The 12,229-nt window shown below is 50.1% G+C and overlaps 1 gene segment (V, D, J or C); it reads right to left on the reverse strand.

The window, feature by feature from the left end:
• Nucleotides 1–308: 308 nt before the first annotated feature.
• The window catches only part of LOC111151950, an 83,723-nt gene continuing 71,802 nt past the window's right edge, over nt 309–12,229 (reverse strand). The window contains 5 exon segments of the C gene segment in view: nt 309–543; nt 823–929; nt 1,079–1,096; nt 1,636–2,025; nt 6,538–6,578. Coding sequence covers nt 523–543; nt 823–929; nt 1,079–1,096; nt 1,636–2,025; nt 6,538–6,578 — 577 coding nt within the window.

Raw genomic sequence — 12,229 nt, forward strand, 5'->3', positions numbered from 1 at the left:
TTGAAAAATGACCAAGCATTCAACCCCATAGGCTGCCCTATCCTGGGCCCTGTCCTGAGGTGGGGTTAGGGCTCGCCTCTGCCCATCCTTACACGGGTGTCCCCTGCTCCTTGCCCTTTGGACCAACCCTACACTCTAGGAGCCCAGAATGCCTGGGTATGGACGGTGGAACCCATTCTCAATCAGGATGAACAGGAGCCAGAAGCCTTGCTTAGAAAGAAGAGTCAGTCCCTCTGTATGTGGCAGGGGTGGGGCCTTCCTTAAATCTTTAAAGGACAGAACTTCATAGATACCCCGGAGACACAGCATGGCCTGGCAGGACACTTTTATTGTTTTAGTCTATTTCCGTTTCAGGGTTGAGGAGCTCAGTCTGCAGGAAAGCAGAGAGAAGGGACAGATATCCCAGCAGGAAGGAGATAAGAGGTGGAGAGAGATTAACTTCTAGAAACGCAGACGGGAGCATGTTAGGGAGAATCTCAGGGAGGATGATGAGCAATTCAGGGTGCATTTTCTGAGCTGGTCTCAGGAACCCTTTCTCTTGACCTGAGGAAGAAAGGGCATGATTAAATTCCCAAGGGCCATGAACAGCAGGATGGGGCTCAGGGAGCCTGACTCGCGAGCTGATTTTGGTACAGCTGGTTGACTCTCCCCATCGTCTGGTGCAGCATCCCATAATGATCCCCATACTTTCTCTCCAGTCTGGTCGTCCTATTATAATTTCCTTGAGATACAGGATACATCAGGGCTGAGTCACCTCTGAGATCCCCTCATGTTCCATGTGTGATGTTCAACCTGCCTGCCCCATCCTGCCCGCCTCCTTACCTTGGCCATCAGCACCAGGGCACTGACCAGCACAGCATACAGGGTGGCCTTCCCCAGCAGGATCTCATAGAGGATGGTGGCAGACAGGATGCCCTGCTGATAGGACACTGCGGGTAGGAAAGGAGAGCACACAGGGACCTGTGAGCACGTGACTCTGGCCTCTCCACCCCCACCCTAGGGTCCATGGTTCTCCATGCTCGGCTTCTGGGACAAAACCATGGGAGACGCAGAGCAAGCAGAGGAGACGGTCACTTACCCGAAGTGAAGCCACAGTCTGAAAGAGAGAAGGGGGAGGGAATGGGTGAGAGGCCCCATCTTCTAAAGCAGACGGAAAGTTGCCAAGTTGGGCGCACCTGAAGCTAATGTAAAATTATTTGGAAGCTGTGCTTCCATTAAGAACGAGCCAAACACAAATGCTAACGCAGCAAGTCAGCCTTCTGGTCAGCACGGACCCCAGGCTCGGACTGGGCTTCTCACAGAAGAGACTAGACACAGAAGAGACTAGACTAGACACCTAGACTGTCTTTCTGGTGCTGTGCCCGTGGAGCCATGCCATCCTGGAACTCTGTGGAACGTGGTGGCACAGAGGGGCTGGGGGCACCCCCGTCGGTGCTGAGCCACACAGGCTCACACAGGGAAGGGGGGGCCCAGCTGCAGGGCTCTGCTGGGCTGAGGATCTGGGGGAGGAATTGGCCCCGGGGTGCCCATTCACCCTCATGCTGGGCTTTGGTCTTCCCGCCCTGTCCTGTGTCTGCCTGGGCACCGCCTTTCTGTGCTCAGCTCACTCTCTGCCCAGCCCCCAGACCCGCTCACCTGCTCTGCCCCAGGCCTCGGCACTGACGATCTGGGTGACGGGTTTGGTCCGTTTGCTGTTGGGCCACTTGTCATCGTCCCCGAGCCCGTGGAACTGGACTTGGCAGCGAAAGTGGTTACGAGGGTTGTGCCAGAAGGCAGAGGACACCCTCAGCCGGCTGCTCAGACAGTAGCTGGAGTCATTCCCATCCACCCGCTCCTTGTAGGGCTGAGGGTCCGTGCTGACCCCATTCTGGACCTCCTTCCCATTCACCCACCAGCTCAGCTCCACGTGGTCGGGGTAGAAGCCGGTGGCCAGGCACACGAGCGTGGCCTTCTGGGTTCGGGAGGTCTCTGCTTCCGATGGTTCAAACACTGTGACCGTGGGAGGTTTGACCTTTTCCAGATTCTCTGCAAGGGAAAAGGATTTGGGACCAGGACTGGTCTGACAGCTGACTGGGGTTGGGACAGTGACAGAAATAAAGAAAGACAGAGAGAGCTGGAAATGGAGTCATCCTAAAGCAAAATTATATAGTAGTAGGTCCTGTCTTCGTTCTGTTCTCACTCAGCTTTGCCACTCCTCCCGGTACCCCATGGGTGCACACCACCGACTGTCTCTTCCATCCCCTAAGGTAGCAGTGTGTCCTGATTTCCTTGGCTTTCTTGACAGAGTCTCTTTCTCAAGGCCTTGTTCCATTTCTATCATGAGAGTCTATCTGTTTCTCTTCCTCGTTCAAAGCCCTCTTCAGTGGGTGACTATCGGTTCTTCCTATGGTACAGCTGAATGAGCTTGGGATTTGAGGCTGATGATTCTCTCCAGCAGCACGATCCCAGGAACCAAATCAACTTTTTCTAATTATCACTTTCCTTTTGTACAAAGTGTCTGCGTGTCTGTTCTTGTGATAGCACATAGGAGAACTAGCTTTTGCTGCCTGGAGGAGACACTGTCCCGTTGTATCTGACTATAGTTTTTTCTAAATGCTTTTCCTGACTCACTTTTCTTTTCCTTTTCTTTCCCATGTGTGTGTGTATGTGTAAGTTAAACATGTAACCTGCTTTGAGGAAACTAGAATCCTCTGGGTATAATGTTTCCGATGTTTCACCTTTATTCCATTTACACTGGGGCACGCAGGGTGTGCGGTAGCTTGCCCAGGATGGCTGTAATCCCATAAAAGATACTGTCCATGGGTCCAATTCTTTTTTCCTTCCAGTGCCCAGCAAGCCTCCCTGCCAGCTTTGGAAATCCTAGTTCAGGTCATATTTGCTGGATATGAACGAATTTCGGTCTAAGGGCCGTGTCGTCAGAGAGCTCATGTTGCAAAGCCCTGGGCCCTTTTCATGCGTGATACAGGGGAGAATTTCTGGAATTGTTGGAAGGCAGGGCCCCTGGGAAGACACAGAGGGATGAGAGAAAGCACATCCCTTTCCCATGTTCCCGTCTTTTTGCCAGAATGGACTGTGCCCTCTATTTGGCTCCATATTGACCAGAGGAATGGCTTTTTGGAGCAGAAGTATGGGAAACCCAGATGTCTTCACTTTAACCACATTTTGGGACGTGTTTCGAATGAGAAGATTGAGATGCACTTTTGGAAAAAGGCCAAAGGCTGGGACAGTGCTGATAAACACACGAATGGAAAGGATGGCCCCAATAAGCCGAGCCTTTTACAAAGACTTCTGTAAAAGTTAGCCCCTAACAATTTAACACCCTAAGGGGCTGGTGCTATTATCCCCATTTTCTACATCTCAGAGATTCTGAGATTTCCACTTTCCAATTGCTCGAGCATCCCGCAGCCTGTCCCATGAGCCCCAAGATTCTGGGTACTACAGACCCCAGTAATTTGTATTTTCTAATTGTTATCACACTTGCTGGCATGAGCCTCCAGCTGCAGGACAAACTCTGCTCCAGCCAGCCAGTCTGGTAGGACCAGGTACCCCATTCCTCTGGCCTTGTCTCTATGCCCAGCACAGATCCATCCCACCATTCCCCGTCCTCCACCTGTCCGCTTCCTCCCCAAGTACACTAACGGTGTGTTAGTGTTTTGTGATGGGTCCCTTACTCTACCAGTCCAGCATGGATCCTGAGGTTTGAGAAAATGGGGCCTCCTCCCTATTTTCTCTTCTTTAAACCTTATTTATTATCTGTTACTAAGATGGCAAAAGTTTCCAATTGTATCTCCTCTGATCTTGCCTAGCACTTGTCCCCCAGACACCCATTGCAGCCCTCAGTATACTGTGACACGGACTTCTACCCTCAGGGCTCAGAAACACCCCTCAAATCAGCCCAGTCTCACCAATCTGGCCCTCCGCTGCCTCCTGAGCCCTAGATCACTTCAGGAAGACATATATGGATCTTTGGAGGCTAGTCGAGATGGAGAAGGAGGACGACAAAGGCTAGCACAGAGTTCTGGGCGGGTGGTAGATATTAGAAGGACTTTAACATAGAAGACAGAACAACTCACCAAAATGGAGTCAACGGTGAAGACTTGGAGATAGAATAGGAGGGAAAATGGAGAAGATCCAAATCAAAAAAAAAAAAAAAAAAAAAAGAGAGAGAGAGAGAGAGAGAGAGAGAGAATGAGAGAAAAGTCAAACAACACACCCTTAAAACAGGAGAGATGAGAGGAGTCCCAGAGAATAAAGAGAAGCAGAGTGAGAACACAAAAAGCCCAAAGAGCTAATCTGGAGCCCTATACCCGAGGGTCTGCGAAGCTCCAGGAGGGAAGGGGTGGCTCTGAGCCCTGCCTTTACACCCCTGTTCCCTGCCACCCGCACTCCTGGACTGACCAATCACACACAGACAACCCCAGCCAGGAGTGCGGCCCCATACCTGTCACGGTGAGCCTGGTGCCCATCCCAAAGTAGAGCGGCGAGTTATAGGAACACAGCTGCAGGCAGCCGTGGTAAAACCCATGGAGGGCTCCTGCCAGAGGGCAAGTCCTCGCTCCCAAGGACCAGGCTCCACCATGGCTCTGGACCTGAGGGGTCCGTTAGGAGAAAGGTCCAAGCATACTATGGGGAAAGAGGAGCAGGCTTAGAATGGGCACACACATGCGCGCGCACACACGAGAAGGAAGGATGAACCAAGGAAAGAGTAAGGAGCAAATATTAAGGACTGGAGACTCAGGGAAGAGAAATAGAGGGACCCGCCAAGCTGCACCAAGAGGAGTGGCCGCCACAGCTCTTTGGAAGCTCCCCCAGGGACAAGAGAGTTGACTTGACCCCCAGCAACCAGGGCTGGGAGGAGAGACGGGGACCCTACGTCCAAGGGACAACGGCCCTATACCCCTGCCCTGCTCCTTACCGAGGATCAAGAGTTGAGTACCATCTCCAAAGTGCTGGGCCTGGTTGCTCCACAGCACAGCGAGGGAGTGACAAACCCCGGAATTGCTCTCGGGGGCCTTTCCTTCCAGAAGCTAGTGTCCGCCAGAACTTCCAGCACCTCCTCTGCTCGTCCACACTCCCTGAGCCTTTTCCCTGCTGTGTCCCGGGAGTCCTCCTGGGACTTCACTCTTGCAACACACTGCCCCCCAGGAAGCCTCTTACTTACCCAGGACAGACAGCTTGGTTCCACTTGCAAAATACAGTTTTTCATTGTTACACAACACTGCGGCCTGGTAGGGAAACTTCCCTTGGCTGCGTCCAGTTCCTGCCCTCCCAAGTACACCTGCCTGCTCTCCTCTCCCTTTCCTTAGCAGAATTTTGCTCCAGGAGGTGTGGAGGGGGGACTAATGCGTAGTGTGCAGTGCCAAGTCAGAGGACCGATTCAGGTGTGTGACCCCCAGCCCTTTCTCCCGGTCCCTCTCCTTTCTGAGCCAGGGAGGGAAACAGCAAGAGTAAGGCAGCTCTGAGGCGAGAGGCTTCCCATTTACAAGGCCATGATGGGGCATCCTCCAAGGAGACAGGAGTTGGACAAGGGGACCCCAAGAGGAGACTACCTGCCTCCCAGTAGGGGAACACAAACCTAGCATAGCCTGTCCATGAAATTACTGGAGATGGAGGCTGTCCCTGCCTGCCCGCATCAAGACAAGAATTCAGAGCTTGCTGATAAAATGTGCTTTAACCTAAACCTCCAAGAGGGATGCTCCACCTGGACCCCAGTCCCTCCTTGTGGGTTCCCAGCCCTCTGCCCTGATGCACTTACCTACAACAGTGAGCCGGGTCCCCTCCCCAAAATGTAGGGTGTTTCAAAAGCACAGCCTCCCAGATCCACTTCAGAACCTCCCCCGTCTGCCGAGTTCAGCGGGATTCGGGGACAGATTGGTGCGTTCGTGGACCTCTTCCCTCCCAGAGCCACCGGCCCTGCTTCATATTTTCCCCTACTCCCTTCCAGAGCTTGCCCAGGTCCCTGGACAGTCAGAAACAAGAGCCACAGTGTGGCCTCCTACGAAGTTCAGAGCAAGGAAAGATATGAAGCCGCTACAGAGAGCACAAGTCAGTGAAGGAGACAGACCAAAGTCAACACTCATTCATTTCCTTCTGGGCTTTCTCTAGGCTTCCCTCTGTTAGATAACTACTCAGAGGAGCAGTACCATCTCCTTTCTCTCCTCTGCCTTAACCACTGAGGCTCAGTTTTGAATTTACAGAAGACCCTCCATCCCCGGTGGCTGGGTGGATGTGCCCAGACCAGGACCCTCCTGGTTACTGGTTCCCAAAGGTGGAGACGACATCTCCAGACATCTTGGGATGACATCTTGGGACCGGGACCCAAGACCTGGGTGATCCCTTCCCTCGCCCATTTCCCGGGATAGAATCGTCCCCATCACACCCTGTCTGGAGAGCCCCCCAACCTTACCGACAACTGTCAGCTTTGTCCCTGGGCCGAAGGTAAAATCATAGCACATCAGCATATGGCCACTCTAAAATGGACACTTGGGACCTGCTTTCCCCTACAAGGGACCTGGAAAGACCCAGAGCATGTCTTACCTATAACTGTGAGCCTGGTGCCTTCTCCAAAGAAAAGTTCAGTGTTCACACAGTGATGTGGGGCAGGGAAACAAACAAATCTGAGGCATGGAAAGAAGATGGGGTGTTGGTGTCTGGAGGACTCTGGTATAAGAAAGCCCCTCCTACTGCACAGAACATTTCCAGCTGACTCTTGGGGCCACAGAATATGGCCAGCGCCTATCCAGCAGGCCCCACACTACCTTCTCAACTCCTTCTGAGGGTCCACCCAAAGGATGTGTGTCTGGAAATGAGGGCAGGGTCCTGGAGCCAGTGGCCAGATCCATGAAGGGCCAGGATATTTCTGGCTTCTTCCTCTATAGGATGGGTCACCTCCCATGGACCTTCCCACTGACCTTGCCCTGAGTTCTGTGGGGTTTGGGATGAAGGATTCTCCCGGAGTCCTTCACCGGCGGTGCCAGTAGGCTTTCTTCTTCCATCTGGGCTCTCTGCCTGTAAGCATCAGTCCTGATCCAAGCCCGTCCTTGTTCATGGTGTCGGCTTGACCGGTGAACAGGGGTGGGGTGGAGCATTCTGACTCACACCACCCTCAGGCCCATGACCCAGGAGAAAAGTGGAGAAATTGGGGTTGGGGACAGGCAGAAAGGTTTTTGTAAAGCTTTCCCATAGAGTTGAATCACCGTGGCCCCCTGTCCCCACAATGTTACATCTTTGTACAAAAAACGCCCCCTCCCACGGTTCTGCCCATCAGAGCCTGGAAGAAACCACCCGAGCAGGTGCTCCTTCCAGGGCATTGGAGGGCAGGTTGGTGACATCACTCCCCATGTTGCAAGGTGGTGGCAGGGTACAGACAAAGCTGGGAGGGGGGCCCCCTCCTCACCCCCATGCCCTTTCTTCAGGACGCTCTTGGCTCCCCAGAGCTGTGTGTCTTTGTGAGGCTGCTGCCACAGAGGCTGGTTTCCCCAGGACCCGCCCTTCTGTAAACTCGTCACTCATTGTGGGGAGACACCTTCCCAAGAAGCACCGGCCCCCTTTCTACCCAGGGCCTGCCCCTGAGACTGTCACCCAGAGACCACATCTTTCATCTGGGAATGGGATCCTTCAATACTCAGACCGTCCCTCTGGCCAACTCTGAACCTCTAGGGTGGTCTGGAGGGGAACTGACATGAGCTATCCAGGGGTAGGGCTCCTTACGCGAGACAAAACGACAGCTGAGAGCTCAGAGTATTTCCAAGCGGGTGCTGGTGTGGGAGCACTGGTGTGTTGTCAGCCTGTCTCTCTGCTTGTGGACTTCAGACATCAAGGTTAGGAAAAGGGAGCTGGGGAAGTGGACGTGGAGAGATGCATACATAAAGTCACAGGCAGGTTGAAATGTGATGGTAGTCACTGCCTTCCCCTCTTTTCCCTGAGGGGCAGGTACATTTAAGTTGCTGTCAGTGTTTTATTTTCCTGCACAAGATGACCCTGAAATGTAACCTCCAGTTGAATGGCCTAGATCTCATTTACTTGATAGTGCTTCGTTTTATTGCCTTTCAAATTATGACTTAAAATCTAGGAGGGAAAAAAAAAAAAAAGATAAACTTCATTACATAATGATGACACACTTTCATGGAAAAATATACACAGAATCAAAAGAGAAACGACAATATGGAAAGAACATCTGTAATCCTCATCATGAGGGCTGATCTCCCCGGTATATGATGAACTCCTAGAAATCAGGAAGAAAATAATCCAGCAGCACAATGAAAGTGGCAAAGAACAGATGGTTCAGTGAAAAAGAAATGCAAATGGTGTTTCACCATAGGGAAAAAATCTTGCGAATGAAAACTGCATCGAAATACCTCTGTTCACCAACCTGACTGACATCGAATTAAAGAAGACCATTAGCTAGTGTGTAGTGGAATATACACTTCACAAAAAATGATAACAACCTAAGTGGAGACTAACTTGGAAATATCTATGAAAATTACACATGCATTTATCTTTTCACCCGGAAATCCCTCATCTGGGTGTTTATCCTATAATTATTATATATTATATTATATTATATTATATTATATTATATTATATTATATTATTATATAATTATAATCATTCTTGCATACAAATAACAAATGTTTGTAAAATACTTGCATTACCTAGGGTAGCAAGAAGATCAGGAAAACTCAAATGCCCATCAGGAAGGGTCTGGATAAATAACCTGAGATACATCCACAAAATGGAATATTATTCAATGCTAAAAAAGAATACAAATGTTTTCCTGCTCTAGAAAGCTAAGATATATACTATTAACTGGGGGAAAAAAAAAAAAGCAAGTTGCCTGTCAGCATTTCCATATACCATCTTTTGTCCAGTAAAAGGGGAACATAAGAATTACGCATTTGTTTGCTTGGTTCTGTACAAAGACACACTAGAAGGGTACAAAAGAACTTAATCAAAATGATTGCTTACTAAGACTGAGTGGAGGAGGTAGAAAGAAGGTGGAAGTAAAAATAGTTTTAGTCTCTATTATATTGTTTCAATTTTTAAACCATATATTATCTATGTAAAATTAAACTTAAGTTAATAAAAATTTTCAAGAAAATACCAACAAAGTGTTGTTTGAAGTAATACTTTGAAATGTGTTATTTTAAAAATCTACTTGTTTAATTCACAAAGTCATTATTTTTCCAAAAAAAGATCAGTTCATGCAAGATGTGTTATGGTCCTGACTTTGCTTATCTGGTCTCCAGTCCTCAGGAAGCTTGTGAAAAATGCATACTTCTGAGTAGTCCTCAAGATCTTTTGTGTTAAAAATCTCTAGTAGTGGGTTTATTGATATGCATTTAAATAAATAATCAAGCACAAAATTACCCTGGGTATTTCCATTTCCACATAGGACCCACTGCTTGCCATCCCCTAACCCCGCAACAGGTGTCAGCTGTGGGGAACGTCAGAGCGCTCTCTGGTGGTGTCATGAGTTAGGTGCAACAATGTGGCTCTTAGAATTTAGGGAAAAAAGAAAAAGTCTGTGCACTTTACTCCAATTGCTTTCACCAGCTGGAAAGTGACAAGCTTGCTCTTTTGTCCATTCCCACCTTGAAGAACACTTTCTTCAATGTAATGATTTATTTTTATCTGTTTGCATATATTTTCCTGTGGCATTTACCCCTTTGTTTATCAGTAATTTGCTCTCTAAGTAAGTTTCCTTTTGATCGTCTGGCTGGGGACCCTCAACCCAGCTGGCCTTAAAAGAATACGACTCTGTTTTGGTGTCACAGCTTCTTTCTTTTTCTTTTCTTTTCTTTTCTTTCTTTCTTTTTAAAGATTTTATTTATTTATTTATTTGACAGAGAGAGAGAGATCACAAGTAGGCAGAGAGACAGGCAGAGAAAGGGGGGGGGGAGCAGGCTCCCCGCTGAGCAGAGAGCCCAATGCAGGGCTCCATCCCAGGACCCTGAGATCATGACCTGAGCTGAAGGCAGAGGCTTAACCCACTGAACCACCGAGGCGCCCCTTGGTGTCACGGCTACTTTCAATCCTGATGGAGTTTTGGAGTTTGTCCTATCTTTGCTATCACATCGTCCGTGTGCCCAGGAGCACACACAGCTTTTCTCTTTTCCCCTGTAGGAGTTAGGCAGATGTGGGTGGGAATCATTCATCATCTTCATTCAATATCTTCATCATCTTGGGCAGCAGGAGGCAGCCTTTCCTAACTTATTTTAGACCTAAATTGTTGCCATCTCGGGGTTGCCACTTGAAGGCGTGAGAAGAATGTGGTTGGTGCTGGAGGGAACCTCTCCCACCCCCCATCCACCCCCACACACCCCCACCCCCGCCCCGCCTCACTCCGCAGGGGTAAGTGTGTTACCTGCCTGCCTTTCCGGAGGCTGAGACGTGGGAAGGACATACACAAATTGCATCTCACATGTCTGTAACTCTTGCAACTATTTTTTTTTAAGATGTTAAAATTTATTTGAGAGAGAGAGAATGTGTACGTGGCAGGGAGGGGCAAAGGGGAAGCCGACTCTCCACTGAGCGTGGAGCCCCACCCCGGCTCGATCTCTGGATCCTGAGATCATGACCTGAGTGAAACCATCAGTCGGAGACTTAACCAAGACCCCCAGGTGCCCCTTCTTGAAACTTCTGGAGCACATTCATAGATTCATTTAAACCCCAAATTTGTCTCCTAGTTTCCTCTGATGAAACCGCAACCTGAAGAAGCTGGTTGTCTCAGTCATGAGTGATGAGGTGACAGAGCTGGAACCAGCACCTGGCCCTTGGTGTTTAAATCCGGGGCTCTACTGGGGTCACCGAGGCCCCGCCCTTCAGGGAGGCCCACTTCCCAGAGCCAGATTGCCCGGTCCTCCAGTCCGGTCAGTGAGGCCCAGGGCAAGCTGCTATGCCCCTTTAATAACAAAACCGCCTACCTTAGGGAATTATTGAGAGATCTAAATCAGAGAGTACACATGAAGCTTCATTGTGGTGCCTGAAATCAGTGAAAATGTGAGTGGCTGCTGCTTCCACAGAGAGCGCTGCGGAGGGACATGCCCACTGCAATGGCTCTCAAGCTTCCGTATGCATCAGAATGGTGTGGAATTCTTGGAAAATGCAAGTGGCCGGGCTCCATTTCAGAATTTCCGATTCAGTAAGTCTGGGAGGGGCGCCGGAATTGGCACTGCTCCTAAATTCCTATATCAATTCCTGATTAATACTTTGCCTGACCTCCCACCACTCCCAAAACAGAACCTGAGCTCCTTATCCTGCAGATGAAAGGCTCTTCCTTTCATCTGGGTGATTCTGGTGTCCCCCGGGCCAGGGTCCACACTTGGAGAACCGGTGTTCCGGAAGGTACTTTCTGTCTTCCATACATTTCCCTCCGGTCCTAGCTCATACTTTAATAATTCAATCATTGCACTACTGCCCATTATATTGTAGGCATTGTTTAATCACTAGCTATGCCAGGATGAGCAAGACAAGATTTCTTGCCTAAGGATCTCAGCATTGCATGCCAGGTAGATGCATCCATAGTTACTGGGCAGCAGGAGCAGGACTGTGGCAGCGGTGAGCACCCTCAAGAGGAGGGCTCCTCACTCGGACCACGGGGCCAACAGGGCCAGCGTGGGGGTGGGGAGGAGGAGCCCAGGGCCGAAGGAATCAGAAATGACTCTTCTGAAGAGGCTGAAGGAGCAGGTGGGAAGGGGGTCAAGCCAGATGGACCAGTAATGCCCAGGGCTAAAGGTGTGGGGTTCATGGCTGGTTGGAGGAGCCCCTGGGATTTCCAAGCACTGGAGCAGAGACAGAGAGGGGAGGACTGCAGAGAAGGAGGGACAGAGAAGGAAGAGCCTTTCATCTGCAGGATAAGGAGCTCAGGTTCTGTTTTGGGAGTGGTGGGAGGTCAGGCAAAGTATTAATCAGGAATTGATGAAACGTGTAGCATCTCTCTGAGGACAGAGCTGGAAGATGGCCAGGGAGCAGAGCCCATATGAACTGCAGGGAGGCAGAGAATGGCCTGGAGAGCCATAGAGGAGCAGAGCTGAAGGCTGGGCAGCATCTCCAACCACTGCTGCAGCAAGAGGAATGGGGGGTGGGCAAAGAGGTTGCCTGCTTTGGGGTCAGGCTAGTGAAGAGCCAGACCTCAGGTTTACTATCCGCTGGATGAGGGATCTGGTAAGCTAACTGCCTTCTCTGAGCCTCTGCTTTCTTGCCTGTACTGCTGGAATAGTAACCATTT

The sequence above is a fragment of the Enhydra lutris genome, unplaced genomic scaffold (assembly GCF_002288905.1).
Source record: "Enhydra lutris kenyoni isolate GAN:26980312 unplaced genomic scaffold, ASM228890v2 scaffoldscaffold27, whole genome shotgun sequence".
Taxonomy (NCBI): domain Eukaryota; kingdom Metazoa; phylum Chordata; class Mammalia; order Carnivora; family Mustelidae; genus Enhydra; species Enhydra lutris.